Source organism: Maylandia zebra, linkage group LG14 (assembly GCF_041146795.1).
Source record: "Maylandia zebra isolate NMK-2024a linkage group LG14, Mzebra_GT3a, whole genome shotgun sequence".
Lineage (NCBI taxonomy): Eukaryota > Metazoa > Chordata > Actinopteri > Cichliformes > Cichlidae > Maylandia > Maylandia zebra.
This window is the reverse complement of record NC_135180.1, coordinates 8,382,371-8,405,089: the sequence shown is the minus strand read 5'-3', so window position 1 is coordinate 8,405,089 and position 22,719 is coordinate 8,382,371. Positions and strand designations below refer to the sequence as shown.

The 22,719-nt window shown below is 42.5% G+C and overlaps 1 protein-coding gene across 1 annotated transcript in view; it reads left to right on the top strand.

Moving 5' to 3' along the window:
- The first annotated feature begins 1,046 nt into the window (after positions 1–1,046).
- Positions 1,047–22,719, top strand: part of LOC101468731 (calsyntenin-2) — a 328,728-nt gene continuing 307,055 nt past the window's right edge. The window contains exon 1 of the mRNA XM_004562808.6: positions 1,047–1,600. Coding sequence (XP_004562865.1) covers positions 1,537–1,600 — 64 coding nt within the window. The 5' untranslated portion in view covers positions 1,047–1,536. The remainder of the gene's footprint in view (positions 1,601–22,719) is intronic.

Genomic DNA, 22,719 nt, shown 5'->3' with positions numbered 1-22,719 from the left:
GGTTCACAGCCAACCTCTGGGCTAAATATGACATCCCCCCCCCCAAACCCCCCCCCCCCCAAAAAAAAAACCAAACGAAAAACTCATTAACGTCTTTTTTAAATACTTTACAATTTTTTTTTTTTTTTTTTTTTTTAAAAAGCAAACAAACCCAAAAACCAAAAACAAAGCAGTAACATTTTTGCAACTTACATTCGAGTGTCAGTGTTTCAAGCTTAAAACAACTGGAGTCTGTAAATCCACAAATGGTAAATGGCCTGTATTTATATAGCGCTTTACTAGTCCCTAAGGACCCCAAAGCGCTTTACATATCCAGTCATCCACCCATTCACACACACATTCCCACACTGGTGATGGCAAGCTACATTGTAGCCACAGCCGCCCTGGGGCGCACTGACAGAGGCGAGGCTGCCGGACACTGGCGCCACCGGGCCCTCTGACCACCACCAGTAGGCAACGGGTGAAGTGTCTTGCCCAAGGACACAACGACGAGACTGTCCAAGCCGGGGCTCGAACCGGCAACCTTCCAATTACAAGGCGAACTCCCAACTCTTGAGCCACAATCGCCCCAAATATCCATGTCAGTTAAATTGTAGATTATTCAAAACTATAGATCCGACTTGCGGACACACCAGCCTGCACAGTAAATTAGGACTGCTTTAGAGCAACAACACTTTAATGAGTGGCAACAAAAAAACAAAAAAACGCTGCAGTATTAAAATCACTTCCTGGATATTCCGTTTAAATTTACCGTGCCTTAATTGTATGGCCCTTTCCCCTTCATCGCAATTACAGCATTATATGCACTGCTTTCTAATGGCATTGTAGCGTTTAACTCTGATGGTGTTGTAATGAGCCTTTAGCGCTTGTAGTTCAATTGTTTCGGTTTTATTTTTTATTATAGAAATATTCGCTGACAACCCAACAGTGTTGTACACGGAATCCATTCAAATAGCTTCTTTTCAAACTCCCTCACCCTCTCGTTTTTTGTAACATTAGGGATCACTGCACGCTGCTGTTGGAGTGGGCTGGGATGCTCTACAGATAGGGAGGAGGAGGAGAGCGAGGAGGGCGGAGGATGAGAGAGTGAGAGGGAGACGGGGAGAGCGACAGAAAAAAAAGAAAAAGAAAAGAAAGAAAAGGAAAAGCGCCCGGGTCCATCTCTCTCCTCTTCATGACGTAGCTCGGTGTGGTCCCGGGGGTCCGCCGCTCTCTGGTCCCGTCTCCACAGTCCGAGCAGCCTGCGGTGCGACGCGCGCGGTGCCGAGCGGCGAGGTGCGTTGCGGTTATCCGCTGTCCTTCTACTTCCACGCTCCCCCGGCTTGTCCCACATATCAGTGAACTGTTTCCACACTGCCTCAACAGAGAGAGAGGAGAGACCCCGCGGAGAGAGAGAGGGCGGAAAGGAGAAAGAGAGAGAGAGAGAGAGAGAGAGAGAGAGAGAGAGAGGGAGGAGGAAAATAAAAAAGGCAGAAAGAGGAGAGAAGAGGAGGAAGGAGGTCGCCTTAGTCCCTCTCCTGAATCTCCAACGAGAAGATGCTGAGAATAGCCGGCGTGCTGGCTGCTCTGGTTTTGGGGTTGAGCGCCGCTCACACCAAAGGTACGGTAGGTGAAGGGCAGCGTGCCCGTCTGCCAGTGTGCTTTATTATTATTATAGTGGGTGGCTGTGGATGCAGAGGGATGACCATCTGATGAGGCGAACTAATTGATGTTTCTGCTGATTGCACTGTGTGCGCGTTTTGTTCCTCACTCCAAGACAGGGCTGTAATTTTCCGCTGGTGTTTCTGCGTGGACTTGTGGATACTTAGCACTTGATAATAACTGTACGACGGTGCAGCCCCCGATGGCACTCGGAAGTATTCGTTTTTATCTTCTGTGGCATCACTACAGTCGCTCTGTGTTACTCAATAAAGAGCGTACAGTGACCTTGTTATGGCCTATATTATAGGGTGGGCTAATCTCAGGTGGCATTGCTAGAAAATTGATTACGACTTTTGTTATAGTAGCTCACCCTCTTCACATTTGTTTCTTCATATTTGTGGTGTAGATGAGTGTAGATGAAGCATCCTCGTGCACTATTTGAGGTTACGGGCTTTCCTGTTTTCTGCTGTTTGTGACTGATAGGCGGAGGAATAGGCAGGGGAAAAAGCGAAGCAGAAGTTTTAATTAAACAAACAAACAAAAAAAATCATCCAAGACTGCGTATATATATTTGCATGCATGTAAGAAAATACATGACAGAATATAGTTAAAGCAGGGGGGGTTAGTGTGACCTGTCATGAGCTTATTGTTTGAGAGAATCTGCATGACTCACTTCTGAAGTCCAGGATCTTGGAAAAGGAATAAGGCAATGTCTTTGCCTGAGGATACACATGCCATGCACATGTATGTAACGTGGCAGCCCCCAGCTTAGTGTTGCAAAGATATGTACCTATGTAAGCAGCTAAATATGGCAAATTCTGCAAAAGCAGTCGAAGCTTTCAAGATCCAATCAAACTTTTATGAGTCTCCTTTAAAAGTCATGCGCTTTTGTGTGTGTACCTGTGTCAGTCCACAAACTGCCTCTAAGTACTGGCACTTACTTTTGGCTCATTTCAAATTGCAAAACACGCGCCACGAAAAATCCCCCAAGCCACCTGATATACGATAATGACGTCCAGATGTCATAAATCTGTGCCATACTGTTGGCAGTTTTGCTTCGCTGCTGAGCTAATTTTAGGTCTCCCAGCATCCCCACTGCAGCGGGGCCGCTCAGTCCTCTTGTGAAACTGGCATGTGCCGTAGGTAAGCAGGTAAATGCGGCAACAGGTTCATGCTAATCAACTCCCTGTAGACCTGGGCGGGCTTTTGCACAGCAAAATAACAAGGTGACACCTGTCAGTTTCATTTGGCAGCCACGCGGCACCAGAACTGTGATAAGCTGTTCATCCTCCTCGCCTTCTGACACGGGGAAGATCCTCCCTGTTGCTGGTCGGCTGGCTGCCTACAGCTGCAATCTTTTCTGTGTGTGTGTGTGTGTGTGTGTAAGGAAAAGATATGCTAATAGACCTGCTGTGGGCTGCGACCTGGCCAAGAGGTCAAAGTTTTGCCTTTAATGCACTTTTCAGTTGCACGCAAGGAACAGTGGGGCTGTCTATCATGTGCAAATACATGTTACCTATTAGGGTATTAACTGGATTAGTTCAGAGATGTAATATGGCCAGAAAGAAAGGGTAAGGTTGCTTTGTAAGGAAGGATTTATTGTGTGTGTGTGTGTTTTTTGTTATCCAGAGCTTGGCTGTGAAGTAAACAAATTACTGCCAAGTCAATGGGGGTGGAAAAAACCAAGCACACCATGGTTCTAATTGATTCCCCTGGGACACTGTATAGTGCAGTTAAATCCAGGAGAAAATAAGAGGCTATTGTATCCAGTATCTGCCTATCTGCTGCTATCTGTTGCTCTGTACATTGCCCAACCTTTACCACCCGTTCCTGCTTCCTGTCACAGCTTCTGGGAAGCAGACACAATAAGAAGCACCATTCCCCATTTTCTTTTTTTTCCTTAACTCCAAGTCTGGTTCTCACTTTCAGCTTTTGAGATAACAACTGAAAGAGTGCATCCGTGTCAGGCGCCGGAGAGGGATCTGCCTCTGCAGGGCCAGTATACAAACTTGTTTCCCAGATAACTTTGAAGCGCCGCCGCTCCTGTCATTTTGTGTTTAGCCACCGTTTCATTCCAGGAAGGCGACTTCCTTTAAGCACCGTCACCCTCGAGTCATCCAGTCAGACTCGGCATGCAAGCGTGTGTTTCTTACTTAGTTGTCAATAATCAGAGCTTGAAGTGTTAACACCCCCTTTGCATATGTGTGTGTGCATGCAATCTGAGCGAGAGTGATGGATTGAAGCCAACATGTTGACAGCTGCCAAGTATGCAAAAATAGGCAAGGAGGTGATGTCGTTTACAAAGGAATTATTGCGTTCGCTAGATACACGCTGCGGCTCAATCGATTTCCCCAGGACCGACCGTGTCCCAGCTCAACAGGGAGAATCTCCTGGCAGCGAGGCAGAAAGAGCTATACAGTTTTTTGCCAGGGCTGCCCGGAGCCTTGCTTTTGTGTAATTCCAAGTAATATGAACTCTGAATTTAGATAGCTCATTACCAGCACACTGTATTTTAATTCAGCTGCCCACTGTGTGACTCGTTGTTGGGGGAACCTTTTTGCTGCTTTGTTATATCCAGATAAACACACTGTAGGTCCCCCCCCCCCCCACCCCACCCCCCATCAGTGAGCGTGTAAGCAGCTAAGAGTGTAATATTCAGCCAGTGAAAGAGGCTCCGTGCTAACCAGCTGGCTGCTCGGACATCTGCTAGAGAAGTTGCAGGATTAATCAATGCAGGTATTATAATTTATGCCATTCCTTATAGAGCTTCTGCATGCGCAACTGTGTGTGTGTGAGCTAGTGCTTTTATGTGTGTGTGTGTGTGTGTAGAGGGGATAAAGACAAGCCAAGAGGATAGGCATTTGAGGATCCCATTAGCAAATAAAAAAGGGGGGTGTCAAAAAAATAGAGGCAGATTTATGTCCACTCCAGTGGAGGAGAGGAAGTGCATTATAGGGAGCACTCTATAAATCCTCCAACGAGGCTGTGACACAGTGTGAGGCACAAATCCTGTCCAGTTTGCCACGGCCACGGGGAGGCAAGCCTCAGTGACACGGGGGAACTTCACAGATTTCTTTTTTTTCTCTTTTCCACAAACACTTTCTTTCTTTTCCTATTTTCTTTTCTTTTCTCAGAGCTCTATGCCATTTGTGAAGTAGGAGAGCTTAAGCGGCTGCAGTGATGGAAGAATGCCAGGCCGCTGATCCCGGCACAGTTCCACAAGCATTAGAGACAAAAGACAGAGTCGGAGTGGATAAGTTTAAGGAGAAGGTCGAGAGGCTTTCTGTGATCCCATGAGTGCCGCGGCTAGATTCGCAGGGAGTCTTGTGACTACGGAATAACACAGTTCCTTACAGCATATTGAACTTTGCTCATTAGCGAACAGATGCTGTTTTTATTGCTAATGAGAAATCAAGCCTTTGTTCTCTGCCTCAGTGCTAAGGATGGCATGAATATGGGGTAGTGTCGATTGGCTATTTGTTGCTTCCTTTCAAACTTTCATATAAAGCCACAAATGGGAACTTGGTGTCTGTTATCAGATCTTAGTGTATGCTGCTTGTCCGGGGTATTCCACAGTGGCCTTTACACTTATATTCGCCTACATCTTCACGCTATATACAGAATCTTTTTGTTCAGCCTCTTCTGCTTTTGCTCCATTGTTTTTTGAGACGTGGAACAGAAGGTGGGAGGGGCTTTTTGGGAGTCATGGTCTATGTGAGTATGTAGTTCAGTGGCTGACTGAACTGGGTAAAACATACAGTGAGTAGGTGTCTCATCTCTCTCTCTCTTCTTTCCTTACTTCTTTCCTTTTGGTTGTTTTGAGTGGTCACAGCTGACCATACTTGGCAGCAAATAGGCAGCCAGGGCCTATTGATTTGCCCTACAGACAGACAGAGAGTGAGACACACACACACACACACACACACACACACACACACACACACACACACACACACACACACACACACACACACACACACACACAGAGGAAGGCACACAGAGAGGAGACGAGGCCAGAGTAGATTTTGCAGAATTAAGTTAGATGCTGCAGTGTCTTTTTTGAGATGCATTTGGAAGGAGCAAAGAAATCAGCTTGAAAGGGAAAGAAAAAAAAGGATGGATGGATTCAAGAAGCAGAAAGAGGAATGCAGAAATGAATTATTACCGTATTTAGATTTTTTTTCCTATGGACCTTCACGAAAGTTGTGCAAACACTTCTTTGAAGCTTTTCACCATTTCATGTGATCTTCAATCTGCAGATGGCCTGTTATGATGCATTACACACTACTTGGAATGCATTGGTTTACCTTTTCTCTTAGAAGATAAAGTAATCTGTTCCAGTACTCATTACCAAGTGAAAATATAAGAAAAAAATAAAAGAAATTTAACTACAAAGTGACATATTCCACTATATTCTTGTCCTTTCATCCAAAGATCTGCATATGTATACTCTTTAAAAGCTCCACCCCAATGCCTTTTCACCCTGTCTTCTTCATGACCTCAACTCAGGCTAGTGTTGCTCACAAGTGCATGAAGAAGACAAGTAGAAACATTTCCCCCATCTTCCACTTTAATAAACCGCTGATGTGTTTGCTGCATTTAGTCACAATGATGTGTTGCATTACTTTGCTTTACTTTGTTAAACAAAAATTAAAGGTAATTCTTTTTTTTTCTTTGTCAACACTAATTTTGGAATGGTAGAGTGATGGTGTGCTGATTAGCATTTTTGCCTCAGAGCAAGAGGTTTCTAGGTTTGACTCCACCTGCTGGCCGTAGCCTTTGTAGGTGGCACTTGCATGTTCTCTGCATGCTTATGTGGGTTTAATCTGGGTACTGTGGATTCCTCCCACAGTCCAAAGACATGCATTAGTTAGATTAACTGACAATTCTAAATTGTCTGTAGCTATAAGTGAGCTTGCCCTGTGATAGGCTGGTGACCTGTCCTGGGTGCTCCCCACCTTTCACCCTGTGACTCCTGCATGTGCCCTGCTAGGCACTTAAGGGACTTTTTATGTCTGTTAACATAGGGACCATTTAAAGGAACATTTAAGCAACTCTACCTTTGCTGAACAATGGTGACTGTGGTCATATGGGGACAAAATTGAATCTTCTTGCTTCTAAATGGGCTTTCATATTGTCTTTCTAGACACTGGCTAGAAAGCTGATGTTATCTTTAGGCATTGGCTGTCTTAGCTTTCAACGAATTATGTCATTTATTTAAAAAAAAAAAAACTAATACTGGAAAACACTGTTGTAGTCCAACACACCTACATTACAGGTCTAACCTTTGGTATAAAAGTGCCAATTAATTACCATTAATATACATTATGGACATTCTCTATTACACCGTTATCACTTAGCTGCTACTACTTTGAAAAAGAAAAATCCACTTGAGACACAACAAATGCTTTTAATGAATCCCAGGCACTGGTTTGTAAATGCTTGATTTAAATACATAATATTTCCATAACAGTACAACTCCTACAACTGTCAGTCACTGTAAAGCAGGACCCGTGTTCTCATAAAATAGAAGGAAAAGGAATGAAGAAAACACATTGCATTAAGAAAACTTGTAACTTAAAAAAAATTAACAGTTTAATAACACTTGCAAGTGAAGTACCGCTGTTCAGTTGTGTTTCGCTATGATGGCTTTTTTTGTCACCTGGAAGAGTAAAAAACAGTGGAGTCACATGAAGAGGTCGAACATTTTGATATGATCCTGTTCTCACTTCAAGCGCCTTTAAAGCTATAGAGCTTAAGTGCAATTCTGGAGCCTTGCTCTCTCCATTGCTGTTAATTTAACAATGTCAATTATCAGTGAGTTTTAAATGTGTGAGCTTTGTTTTCAACAATAACAGAAACTGCATCAGGCTGCCGTCTTTTAACTGATTTATTAGTAGATTTTGTGTGTCTTGATGTCTACCAGATGGTGACTTTCAACTCACATTGACTTTAAAGTACTTATGACACACAGCTGCATGTCTGAATGTGTGCGTGTATGTCTCTCCTTACTGCTACACTTAATCCCCACTTCTTTTGGATTATGAAGTTTAAGTTATTCTAAGTGTCTAGCCAGACCCTCACCAAACTCTCCTGTTGTTTTTGCTCTCATGGACTACAGTGCATACAATAGTCACTTAAGCCTGTTCAGCTATCTTAATGAGGACCTTCACTGACGTAATGGTTTCCCTAGCCCCTTACCCTAACCCTAACCACCAAAAATGAATGCCTAACCCTAACCCTTACCCTAACCATAACCTAATTGTAACCCTAACACTAAAACCACATTTTGAGCCTCAAAAAGGCCTTCACACTTGTGAGCACCGGTGTGTGTGTCCTCACAAGTGACTGTTGGTTCTCACAAGTATAGTAGAATGCAGATTTCGGTCCTCACAAAGATAGCTAGACAGGAACACACACACACACTTACGCTCAAGAGCTCTACAATATATTCAAGGAGGTCCTTCTGCCACCTTCAGTCCTCCTTTCATCTATTTGGTCCTGTTTTCCAATCACTTACCTCTAGCCCAATCTCGCCAGTGGACTCTCTTCTATTTTTCAGAGAGGAATGATGACACATCCTGAGACACACACACACAGACACATGCACGCACTGATGAGTAGCAAAGGGTTACACAGACAGATAGTGCCCGACCTGTCCCTCTCCACCAGCTGGGTCTGGCTGACCTCGGAGGAAATGATCAGAGGGAGAAGGCAGAGAGAATTATAGGATGAGTGAGAGGAAAGGGTCAGAGAAAGTTGCAGATCTTTGTCTTTGTGACTCATAAATCTTCACACTTGACAAGTGGAGCACTCTGAGTGGAGAGCGGACTTCAAGAAACGATGCGGAAAAATAGCAAGAGCCTCTGAGGAGCTTAGAGATAAGTCTCTACACTTATTTTTGACTTTTACTCTGTGATACACATCACCTATCTTAAATATATATCCAAAACATTAATTTCCTATCTGTATTTGCATAGTGCTGTAGGCTACCGTGAGGTGATGTATGTAAATTTTCCAACCAGCCACCATCAGTCCAACAGATGGTGACATGCTCATTTTTCTTTTAACTCTTTTCCCCATAAAGACGTCATTTGACGACCTCGCCTGTGTCCTTAATGATGAGTTCTGACACCTCAGTATACGCCATTAATGATGCTGTTTGACAACCATTAGAATAGTTGCTGGGTTTTTCCAAGGACAGCTGCATAGGCAGAAATCACCCTCACTAACACTGATGCAAGCCCAGTCATTTTGTTCTATAAGCAGGCCTGGAATGTGACAGAAACCAATGACAAAAACAGCTTCAGGTGATCAAAATATTGTGACTAATGCTGGTATTAATAGACAGAAACATTTACATTCCCGGTTTACCCTTAAATAAACGGCCTTTGTAGGTTAAAAGTAACAGTTTCAGAATTGGTGTTGGTATACAACAGTGGCCCTGAATTTGCTTGGTAGCAGCTTGATAGCTTCAAGGGTTACTTTATGAGCGACAAAATGACAGTAAAGAAGATTCTAAATGAAGCTGAATGAATGGAAGTCCTCTAAAAGAACAAACCGGTGGGGATAATGCATGCTTTTCAATGATCAGTGTGCGTACCATGTAAAAATTGCTGGTCAAAAGCTAAGCAAAGTGGCTAGGTCACCTGGTAAACTTCTTGGACATGCAAATGGAGACTGCCACACTGTTGCTTTGCTGCATATTATTATACATTGACCGTACATACTAGTTTTCCATGACTATATGTTGCACAGGATTGTACAGTTGCATATGACTCACCACTTTTAAGCTTAGTATATCTTCATACAGAGACAAGTTAATTACTTAACCCACTGAAGTCTTAAGAATGCAGACAAATACAATAACAGAAAAGCCGCAGTACATACTGGTCAAGAGGAAGGAAAGTATGTATTGTTCATGCTCAGAGTGCTGTTAGAACATTTTGTCCTGCTCTATTAAATGTAAAGTTAGGCTAAATATTTAATATTTTGAGAACTACTGGGAAAATTTTTTTGGCCTTGATCAGTTAGTTACCAGAGACTCTAAGATCTTATTGATTCTCCCCAAACAGAAGCTCTAATAAATCAAACATTTTTTACTGTCTTTTGTTTTGAAGAAAAATTATATAACACGATCACTATAAACGCTTTGAGTGAAGCAGAGTTCCCAAATTTGGAACTTTTACTTTAAGAATGAAGGGCTCCTTTATTAAACTGTTAAATAAGACAGAAAAAGGTCTGGTTGGTGCTGATCTGGTGCTTGCTTCAACACACAGATGTGTTGTAGGAGCGGGAGGAAGGTTGTTTGAGTTTCACTGCTAAGAGGGCTCCATATTCAGGTCAGCCCTGCATGAGTGTTAGCTGATTCTTTCAGCAGGGCAAGCAGCAACACATGCTCCTCATTGTCAGTCTACACAGACACGCACCACAAACAATCCTCATTAGAAGCCATCAGTATTTGCTCTTGGTTTGCTGAGGTTGATGATCTTCCACTGGTATTGGGCTGGAGCTGCCGGTACACACATATTAATTAAGCAGTAATTGTTGTTTTCTCCGTTAGTCCACAATCCCTCAAAGCGCCCCGCACAAACACGAGGATGCAGCGCATAAGCGGGGTAGCGTGCAAGGAAGTCCCTGTGTGATTTTTCCTTGATGATTGCTTTAAGTGATCATCAGTTGCTGCCTGTTCTTCTATCTGTGCTCAATTTCAATTAATCTGTCCATTTCCCCCATGAAGGCAACAGTTGTCATCCAAAATGCTAGCCACTTACAGGCCTGAGCAGACGCTGGCCGGGTTTATACGTATACAACCCAAAAATTCATGTACACACACACACACACACACACACACACACACACACACACACACACACACACACACACACACACACACACACACGCAAACACATAGGCCCTCACAACTGCTTTCCTGCGGCAGTGCATAAATAAAACAGCTTTTCTTTGTCTTTATACTTGTGGATGCGTGGACTCCTGAGGCTCGGGGCCTTTTTGGCAGTTAAACCTTACATCTGCAGGGGGTCTACAGATATGCCTGCCCTGATAAAACACATGTTATTTAGTGCTGCTTCTTATAAGTTAAAGTGCCAGTGCCCCTGGTGTTAATCCAGTCTGCCAGCAGATGCTCCAGAGTCTGTCACCCTTCTGCAGCGGTTATGATTGGTAGTGACTGGATATGAGGTCTGCCTAGCCTAAACCTGTTTCCCTACATTACCCCTGTTCTGGCATTATCAAAGCGTTGTCACCTTTTTTTTATTATTATTTGCTGAAATAGGAGTCATCATGAATTTCTAACACACAGAGAGATGGATGCCAAACATCTAGTCTTGCTATTATCAAGCCTATGTATATTTAATACGGGCTGATGCATCACAGATCAGTATAAACGCTTCGAGAGCAGCCTCGGTGCTGTTGTTTGGATGGGAGAAAGTGTTGTTTTCATTTTCCTTTTAGAAATATCCCACCCTCCCAGAGAACTGCACGACAGCACACGAGTTATAAACAAGCAGACGTGGAGCGAGTGCTGGCGCTGTCCTTGGTGCTGAAATGAGCCAATGACACTCAGAGAGAAACTGCATTAACGGAGCCATCCATTGTGCTGAAAGCAGACTTGCCGGAAGATTTTTTTGTGTGTGTGCGTATCTCCATTAGCTCATTTGCATACACCGGCATGCAGAAAGATTGGAGGGATAGAGGAATGTGAGAACACACCGGGGACCTGACAGTCTGTCACAGTGAGGATAAGGCTGAGCGGTGATTGATGAGTGACAGATGGACGGGTGAAAATGGCCAGGAAATGTGCAGCATCTAAATGTTAATGCTAAGCAGTGCTCTTTGTTTTTTGTTTTTTTAACACGTAGCCGTTACATAGGGAGATGCGGCATGACGATGATGCGTGTCTAGGCGATGAGTTATTATTCGCGAGGGTCCGCGACTTTCTCCAGTATCGGGGACCACAGAGCCAAGAACCATAAAGCATCTAAAAATAGAGTTCCAACAGTCTGAAGTGCACTGATTTGTTGCCAGTGATTCTCACACACAGTCTGCTTGACATATTTTCAACCTGCTATAGAAATCTAGGCACAATGATCCATGAAATCCCACATCCTTGTGATGAGTTTGTGGGGAGGTGTGTGTATCTGCGCGTGTTAAAAAATATGAAAGGCCTCGCCTCGAAACTTCAAAGTTGTCCATGCACGCTAAAATCCCTCTTTCCAAGAAATCTGTAACAACTGTGTTTACTCACATGATTGCATAGGAACACACACGCGCACACACAACTTGCACAGGTGGAGCGTTTGAACAGGTGGGGCAAGAATTATGTAGAAGGGCTGTCACGGATGCAGCGATTTTATCCCTCTGCTGTAACTGGGCCACTGATGCACACGTCCATGCACACATATACAGACACACACTTTGAGCGCCTTCTCTTCCCTCTGTTGAGTTGCGTTCCCTCTGGCTGTTGCACAACCTCAGTAATTGCATGGTCAAATGTGTGTATGTGTGTGTGTGTGTTTACCTGCGTCTAGATCAAATCCTGAGGGACGTGAACTCTGTTGGGTTGTTTCATTTTTTAACGGGACACTCGGGGCCTCATCACCAAGGTGCTCCTGTCTCACTCCCTGGGAAAAAAAAAGAAAATAGGAGGAAAAGGGGAGAGCGAGCACAGCACTGAGGGTACCTGTCAGCTCTTATAGGAGCTCAACACGCACCAAAAAAAATCACACAATTTGAAGCTCCACATCCTCACATGTTTATTGTGATTTAGACCAGCTGTCAGGCCGTGGCGGCTGTTTTGGCTCATATCTGTGTCCTGTATCTCTTCATCCTGTGCTCCAGCCCCCACTTGCAGACAGCAGCCAGGCTGTAGCAGCTCCCCTCCTGGTTACCAGGAGGAGGATCTGGGTCAATGTGTACCACCTCCTCCCATCGCTTTGCTTTCTCTCACTCCGCCTTGTTCCTCTTCTGTTCTATCTGCCTCCATCTTACCCTCACGTGTGCCTCTTCCTTGTCTGTCTTTGTCTGATCTCTGAGTCACTAATATCAGACATTCGACATCTCCTCTTTTTGTTTTATGTCTTTCTTTCTTTCTTTTTTGTTTTTTAATCTATAGTCTTCATCAGTTTCCATGCTCCCGCTGGGTTTTTTCCTGGTGTAGCATTAGCGTGGTGGTAATTACCGGCGGCGAGGCTTAGCCAGGTCTTATCACACTGTTCTCTCCTTCCCTCAGGATTCGTCTATCCCCTCTCTCTTTCACATTCAGTTCCTGCCTCGTTTACCGAGGACCCCACTGAGATCCCACTTTTGGAAGGGCGTTGGGTTAAGGACAGTTAGAAGCTCAAATTTTAATCCGACTTTTGTTCTAGTTTTTGTTGACTTGATTAGACTGTGCTTTATCAAGGCTAAACATACCCAGGGGAGACTGAGAAAAAGAAGCAAAGCAATAATATTAGAGCCCCACTGATAAAGTGGTATATTTCAGCTGTGACGGTATTGGCGTTTTTTGGCATACTCGTAGTACAATATAAAAAACAAAATTATGCAGAAAAAACACATGCTTGGGGCCATTGAGATATAAAGTCATCACAAAAAAGAAAAGAAAAAAGGAATAATTTTGCAATCACGGCACATTTGCCAATTTTCTGACAAATTAAAGGAAAAAAAGAAGTAAGTGTCAGAGTAAATTCTAAATTGGCCATAGGAGTGAACGTGAGCATTAATTGTTTTTTGCATCTGTTAGCATTGTGATAGACTGGCAACCCCTCCCGGGCATATCCCGCATCTTCTTGGTGGCACCTATTTAAGTCCCACCTGAATTGCATAAGATAAAGACCAAACAGTTGATCAAAATGATTAATGTAGACAATGCAGTTCTGGAAGAGACTGTTTTTAAGGTTTTCCCTTAAATTCTTATCTAAAAAAACGAATCCTCCCCATAAAACAGTATTCATTAACCTATAATTCAAACATTCGTGTTCTGGGTTTGAACTCTTGAGGATTTGCATGTTCTCACTCTGCCTGTGCTTGTTAGATTAACTGGAGATTCCAAATTGGCTGTAGGTGTGGATGTGAGTGTGACTGGTTATCTGTTACTCTGAGTTAACTAGAAAACTGTCCAGGATGTATCAAGCTGCTTGCAGGACTGGCTGCAACCTGGAATGAATTTTAAATATGTTTTTTTTTTTTTTTTAATTACAATCGGGTTCCATAATAACACACAGGAACATGGCAGCATTCACAAACATGCATGCAGTATGTTGAATTCAGATCTTCAGATCTTATTTTCATACCCATTTAAAACCATGAGTGGACTCCTTTTCCCCCTTTGTCATACATAATAAAGAAGGTGCTACATTCGTTCATGGGGCACTCAAAAATGCTTCACAGGACACACACACACACTCTTTTCCAAGCCCTTGTTCCCCCTCCCCCCCCAACTTCTCACTGCCCTCTATTTGAATATCTTGTCACTTGGATACACTGCGTGTTAACATGGATGCCTGCATGTGTGCGAAGGTCACTTATTTTTCTAGCCAGCACAACATTATTAAATCATGAGTCCACCCACCGCTCTTGCTTGTTTACTGTTTAGCTCTCAGGTTTTGTTGGCTGTGTGTGTGTATGTGTGTGTATGTGTGTTTTGGTGTGCGTTACTGATGTGTGCTGGAAAGACAGGTGTTTTTTGGTGTGGTCATGCATGTGCATAAGTGTGTGTGTGTGTGTGTGTGTGTGGGACCGGACCCCCTTGAGTTCTCATTATGGTGAGAGTGGATGGCCGAACCCAGGCTTAACATCTGTCTCTGAGAGTGGAGGGGCCCCACATCGAGCCAGCGAACGCCCTGAGAGAAGAGGCTGCTTTTACCTGAATACCAAAGCCACAGCGCCGCACCTTGCTCTGCTGTTAGCTACTGATCTTTAATTCAACTGTTAAATGCCGGTCTCCATTACTGATAGCACATCACGCTGCAGAGAGCATTTTCCCTATCTAATATTGTTACTCAGTTTATATTTTCCATCAGGTGACAGGTTGCTAGGACACTGTCATTAATATTAAAACAACCCTGCGATGGGAAACAAATGTAGCGCTGAGCTGTATGAATGTTTAAACAATCGTTTATATCACATTTATAATACATTGGTAAGCAGACGTTGTTAATGTCAACAGCTGGTCTTCTACTCTGTCACATAAGTAGAAAAAAGAATAGCAAAGCACAGGTCTGACTGTAAGTTGATAAATGCTGTGCATTTATAGGCAAAGTAAAAATTATATCATACTGTACTCATACATTTTTTATATCTAATCTTTGTATACTGCTTGTTTTATAAACAGATTTTATTTTATGTAAAACTGGTCTGTTCCACATTAGGCTTCTTTAATCTGTAACTTAACAGAAACGCTGGGTTGGATCTAAATGTCGGAAGTGATTAAACCCAATAACATGAAGGTGTTTAACAACCTGTCGTCATGTTTGTCCTCCTGAGTAAAGACAAAGAGAAAGTAAACACAGTGACACCTGCCAGAGGATAGGGATACATTTCAACATTGTAAGTTAAACAAGGACTACAAGCTGGTAAAACTTGTGGTCTTAACACTGGAGGAACACAAATTACTTCTCACGGAAGCGTTAATATTTCAATCGACCACATTAAAACAATATGACAATGCTGAGCTGGAAAATGTCTTATTTTGAAAATTAAACTAGATTTCCCTTTTTATTCTTTTGTACATAAAGTAAAATAAGATCCCAGTGTTTTCTTCTTCTTTTATTTATCAACAGAGCGAAAATCTATTATTTATTCAGCTCGCTTATTATACATTATTGGTAGCTGGGAAGGGGAGCAGAATATAATATTTTTTGCTCTGTTGTTCCTAACGATTAATAATTACTTATGAAGGTGGTGAAGCTGACATTCCAAGTTATGATATGAAATAATAAACTTATTATTAAAATGCATCCCAAACTGCACTTAGGTGGAAACCTAGATATTACATCTATACGTGACTGTTCAACATCTAATGGTTGAAGGTGGTTGGAACGAGCTAAACTCCTGAGTTTGTTTTTTTAGGTTAATTCTCAAAACTACAATATTAAATCAACATGGCAAAACAAGCAAGTGAATAGTCAGTCCATAATTATTGATTCAAATTTGAATGTTTGATTTCAACATGATGCGTTAGAAATGCACCCTTGTCTTTCTGATCCGTGGTGCTCCTTGCTGGACTTTGTAAACAAGGATTCCCTTTGATAAATAAAAAAGATAATGATGAAACAAGCCCAGGCAATGAATAATAAAAGAGATTTTGGATTCAATCCAATTCAATTTTATTTATATAGCAACAACAGTTGCTTCAAAGCACTTTATATTGTAAGGTAAAGACTCTACAATAATAGAGTAAATCCCCCAAGTATTTCGGGGTCTTGTTCATGAGTGATGGGAGAAGGGAACAAGAGATCGACAGATGGATTGGTGCTGTACTGGTCCGTCGTGGTGAAGGGAGAGCTGAGTGTAAGCTGCAGAGTTTAAGCCAACCAGTAAACTGAGAGCCGAAGTTTTCAGTTTAGTGAGAGCCGAAGCCAGCCACCCTTCCCCCGAAGGATGGCTGGCCTCTCCCTTAGAGATAGGGTGAGGAGTTTTGCTCTCATCCAGGAGGGGCTCAGGAAAGAGCCGCTGCTTCTCCACGTTGAAAGGAGCCATTTGAGGTGGTTCGGGCATCTGAAAGCATTCCTCCTGGGCGCCTCCTGGGTACCTGTTCCAGGCATGTCCCACATGGAGGATGCCCCGGAGCAGACCCAGGACATGCTGGAGGGATTATATCTCTCAGGTGCCATGGGAATGCCTTGATGTTCCCCCGGATAGTCTAGAGGAGGTGGGCGGGGAGAGGGAGGTCTTAGCTTCTCTACTTAGGCTGCTGGCCCCACACGTAGAAGATGGATGGATGGATGGATGGATGATATGCAAAGCAGCGCATAAACACATTGTGACTGAAATGGGTGAGTAAGAAACCCTCAGTGCATCATGGGAATCACCCAGCAGCCTAGGCCTATTGCAGGGTCACCTGATGCAGCACTATATGCCTTATCAAAATGGAATCTTTAAGCCTAATCTTAAAAGTAAAGAGATCGTCTGTCTCCTGAATCCAAACTGGGAGTTGGTTCCACAGAAGAAGGTTCTGCCTCCCATTCTACTTTTAAAGATCCTAGGAACCATAAGTAAGCCAGCAGTCTGAGGGGGAAGTGTTTGATTGGGGTGATACGGTGCTATGAGGTCTTTAAGAATAGATAGGGCCTGATTATTCAATACCTTGTATGTAAGAAGAAGGATTTTAAATTAAATTCTGGATTTAACGGGAAATGAAGAGAAGTCACTATGGGAGAAATGTACTTTCTGTTTCAAGTCCCTGTCACTAATACTGCTGCAGCATTTTGTATGAACTGAAGGCTTTTCAGGGAGCTTTTAGGACAGCCTGATAATAATGAATTGCAGTTCTGCAGTCTAGAAGTAATAAATGCATGAACTAGTTTTTTAGCATCACTCAGAGACAGGATGTTTGCAAGATGCAAGAATGTGAGAAAGCAGTCCTACATATTTGTTTAATATACCTGCTGAAAGACCCTGGTTTAACATAGGAGATGAAAAAAAGCTGCATCCTTAGTGTCTCCCTGTTCCTTAGTGGAAAGCAACCCACTAAGGGACAGGGAGAATATGCAAAAAAGTCCCAGTTGACCTGGAGATTTAACCCTACAACAGCTTGACTGTGAGGCAACAGTGTCTGGCCTTCCCGGATTCCAATCCAATTAACTTGCCAGAGACTGATCCACGGAGTGGGACGCCACAACACTGCTTGAATTGAACCCGCAACAGGTGCCCTTGTGCCTACATGCCTTTCTTTACTGGGCCTCATGGGTTCCATGTCCATAGCGCAGTGGTGCAGAGCTGTTTTAGTAGAACGTAACCATATAATGCAACCAACTTGCATTATATGCTCTATGCTGTCGGTAGATCATAACCCCTTAACAAAGGATTGTAATTCTAGCCATTAGGTGGGATTTTTTTAAAACAAGTTACAGCCATTTTCCATATCAAACTTAGGATCCATTATCATTTAAAAACTGGCGGCTCATGCAATTATCCCGTTACCTTGTGAATCAGTAACAAGATCTAATTACTGATATGAATGCATTAGTTCTGTCATCTACTTTGCAGGCGTTTAGACACCAGCTGGTGTTTACTGCATTTCCTGAAGAATATCAAACGCACCTGGTGGATATGTTCCCTACATTCGACATGTGTAACAGTCAGAAAAATAAGCTGAAAAACAATGTTAATAATCGCCCTGAAATTTGCTCTTGAAAGCAGAAAATGATCTACCCGAGCCATCACCACATCAGATTCTCCTGAGTCATAGAATACATTCTGGAGATATGAAACAATCCATAACGGTGAAGAAATGTCAACTAATCTAATCTCCCTCCACATCTAAAAACAACAACAACAACAAAATAATCACACTTTTATGTTCATGGAATACAGTGTGAGTGAGTCTTTTTCTCACTCACACACATACTGATGCACACATACACTTAAATATCAGTGACTCCTCTCCTTTTAAGCTTTGCTGTGGGTCCAGAAACAAATAGATTATATCTAGCTGTGTGGCATTTCCCAGGTGGTATTTTCAAGAACTCGAGTGTTGGCCACCTGATGCTCGAGAACATATGAAATGGCTTTTTGTGTATGTGTGTGTGAGAGAGTGAGAGAGAGACATGCGGTGCTGTTATTCCGTGCCCTTTCTGAGCGGTGTCGAGTCTCTTTCCATCTGTTTGAATAGTGACAGTTCTCCCCCACTGCCCACACCCAAGAGAGCCGAACACCTGTAGAGAGGCACGCGCACACACGTTTGCATATAGACACATCTTAGCTGTTGACTCTCTCCTCCACCTCTGAGATGGCCCCTTCTTCTTTTTTTTCCCCACTTCTTTTTATTTACCCAACTCCAGTTTGTACCCTTCACTTTGCATGTGTATATGCTGATGTTTGTTGTGGTGCTCCACTGTGTAGCAAATGACTTGTCCCCGGCTGGGTGGGTAATTTTCCAGTGGCATTGGTGCTTTCATCCATGCAGTCTCTCGGTGTGCTGTGTTTATGAATTGACATCGTAATCACTCCTTTGCCACTTTCTCTCCATTTCCCGCACCTCGGGAGGGGAGGCAGGAGGGTCTCAGGTTTATATGCAGATGCTGAAAAAAAGAAAAGGAAAAAAGAAGATGGAAATCTGTGACAGAGTGTTTCAGAGGCCGGTAACAGCGTGGAATAGGTGAGCGACTGACTGACAGGATGAAATTGAAATAGGAAGAAAGTCCAGGAGAAAGAGACGGGGGGGGGAGGGGGGAGAAAGCATGACTCGCAATGAAGTTGAGAAAATTGGATGGAGATTTTTGTCAAATCACATTTGACGATTCTATCTGTTGAATTTTTATATAGATAAATGTCTGCATTTTAATGTCTAGAATGAAAGGAAGAACCAGTTTCCTCTGTTGACATTTACCATCTGTAGCTGTCGGTGCTTGACAGCACAATGGCTGATTTGCGGGAAAACACTGAGGACCTTTTTAATCAAAGCGTGAGCTGAACAAGTTTTGAATATGTGTGTCAGAACTGCCACGATGAACAAGAAAGTTAGTATTTGGTACTCACCTTTATGCAGTCAGCGATCATAAATAACGCTTGTTCTACATCCATCTGCTTGTGCAAGTACAGGCTGATTTAAATACAGGAGCAGTTGCACTGTGCTGTACATGGTTAGTCACTTTGAAGGTAACTTTTTCCTAGATGAATGCAGCAGCCGGAGTAGATTAAAAGGAAAAATCATGACAGACAACAGTATCAAGCAACTTTGATGCTGTGTTTCGAGTTATTATTAATCTCTGGCTCTCTTCCACAGTCTTTTTTTGGTCCCATCTTTAGGACAGACAGGCCTCCCCGAGCTTGGCCCTGTGCAGGTTTCTTCCTGTTAAAGAGAGGAAAAGATGGTATTTGGCAAGCAATTATAAGAATCAGCAAAAATTCGCCCTACTGGCGTTTTTCCTAGGCCTGTAACACACTTGATACATTTACAGTTAAAGAAAACATATTTAACCTCCTAGGACCTGGTGTCTACATTTGTAGACAACACATTTTGGGTAGACCAAAAATACTAAATTTTGCTCTACAAGGGCCTGATATCCACTTACGAGGACATTATGCTGCCACTGTTCTAGTGAAATTTAAAACGAATGTCCTCTTATGTGGATCTCATTTTTATCAGAAAAAAAAAAGTCAGGTAATTTTTTGCTTTTACATTCATCAGGTCCCAATCAGCCCCAGTAGCAAAGAGAAATTGAAAATGCATGCCATAAAAGAGAATACGAGTCTTGGGAGGTTAATAACTAACAATTTGAGCCATTAGAAATGCAAAAGGAGGGCGTAACTAATAAGAAAAAACAAAATACCTCATCCTGTATGTGTTTGTGTGTGTCGGTATATCATTGTTAGCTATTTACACTGATTGTCAAGCATACCTTTTTTGTTATTTTCGAATGCTGATCTATCTATAAATAATAATCCTAAATAGCTTAATTACTACTAAATAGGATTTTGAGCAGCATTTAAAACTATGACTTTCAGTACTTTGCTACAAGTCAGACACTTTAACTCTCACATTAATATCAATAATAGTTTTTTTAGTTGTACACACAGAAATGAGGATAGAAATGACTGAAAAGGTGATATTTGCAGACTTTTATGTCCATCATGGTTCTTTGGATGAAGCCTGCAAATGTCCCAAAAAATGTATGTTTACCATATTTTAAAAGGCACGCCAGCTAGGAAATAAAAATGATCTCATGCAAATAGGCTACAATCATTATAGTATGATAATAATGTGGTCTCAGTATTAAAATGAGGCTGCAAGCTCAAACTTTATAAGGAACCAAACAATTCAGACACTTTGGACGATACGAGACACATACGAAGATTTAGCGTCTGTGTCTTCATTAGGATTAACTAATTAAGTTCATTCAGTGCAGACCGACAGCATCTGAGTGTTGAATAAGGATGCATTCATCCTCCTCCAGCTGAAAGACTTGCACAGCATCAGTCATATTGGGGTTTGTTTGTCTCATTCACATTTCTACCTGTACATAACGCCCTCTATAAAACACAGCTTATTTGTTCCCGCGGTCGCGTTGCATCTGCACACACTGTCAAACAAAATCTGAGATATTCTATTGAAATAAGCACTTTGAATCAGAGTGGGTAAATCTGTATGAGCTTATGCTGAAGGTGAAGAAGCAACACAAAAAATTAAGAATGTCTTGTTTTCTTAAAACCTTGATAGAATGTGAAGTAGGGGATGGTTGTTTTCCTCTGATCGCCACTACTTTGAAAGCATGCTTTCCATCCCCTGTGGGAAGGCAGCTGGATTACCTTTGTTTTCAAGTGCTCCGTGCCACTCCTAGCTGCTGCAACTGAGCCTTCAGTAACAACCCCGGCTGGGTTGTTACTGAACAATACTGTTTGTTGGGTCTTCTTACATTCAAACTCCTTTTTTTTTGTCTGTCCTGTATTCTCTCAAGTCTCTGAAGCTGCATGATGAAATATAGAGGTACAGTTAGCAGCGTCAAGACACTGAGGCAATAGGAAAGGGATTAAAACCTTCACCCTGTGACACTGTTGAGAGCAGATGCCTTTTGATGTGAAAGCAATTGGCTCATCCAGTGCCATGTAGCAGAAAGGAATAAAAACCTAATCATACTTATAATGTCTGACAGCCAGATATGCAAACACACACAGTTTAACATGTGTGCATGGGAAAATTTCAGTTTCTCTCCTCTGATCTTTCTAACACTCTCTTTACGTCTGTCTCTCCGACTCAGCTGCCTTTTTTTCTGACTTGCTTCTTATAGAGGCACAGTGCTTCATTGTTTACAGCAGAATAGATCTCTTTATTTGAGGGATTAAAGCGATTACGATCCCCATTTTTTTACAGGCACGGATCGTGATTGAGTCTTTTTTTTAACCTTTCCCCACTTTTGTCCCAATGTCACGGGCAAAGCGGCAGAGAATTCAAGGTCTTATTGAACAAATTCAGTTAATAAAATACCAACCAGGAGGAGAAAGATGGTAGTTAATAGCAGAGGGGATTTGAGCTGGTAGCAAGAGATTAGGGTGCAGTGTTTTACTGGGCCAATTCTCTTGGAGTCATTCGCTGTCCCCTCCGTTCCCATCTCCTGGGTTTATGGACAGGAAGGTGTTCATAAAGTTACATGGGTGAATGGATGCAGGATGGAAGGAGTGTCATCCTCATATGTGTGTACTTAGATGCTGGTTTTCCAGCATCTACTGAGCCTGGCTTGATATTTCCATTCTCTGTATGTGTATATATATGCCTGTATGAAGCTCCCCAGATTTGTACTCCTATTTTTTAACAAAACTGATTTGAAAAAAATGGTTGCTTATTGCACATTTGGCATTTATGGTGACTTGATGAAGGTAAATTCAATACTCTACCACCTCCTTGGGGAAATATCAGCCGCTGTGTTCACAAGCTGCTCACTATCTCTGTTCTTTTGTGGTGAGCAGGTGGTGGGCAGTGAATTGAGCTTTTGTGCTGGAAATTACTTACTGCTACTGAAAGCACCAAAGCAAAGTAAAACAAGCCAAACAAGCTGAAACTTTCCATAATGCATTGTAAACATGATGGGAGCTACAGGTTCAAGTTTGTCTGTCACTGAAGGTGAACTATTTCGTGATGTTGCACCACTTTAAAATAGCCATTAGGATCGATAATTAGTCTAAAAGCATGGCTGTGCCCGCTTAGAGTTTCAGCAGACTTGGAGACACTGGCTATTTGGAGACATGGAACCGTTTAACGAGATTAATAAAGAACCCAGAAAGTTGATTCTGTACATGTGGATGTAGCGTTTTCAGTGGAAGAGCTCTACGGTGAAGAGAGTCAACAGTTAGCTGGATGACTGAACATTCTACAACTGAGCATACAGATAGTGAAGGGAAATC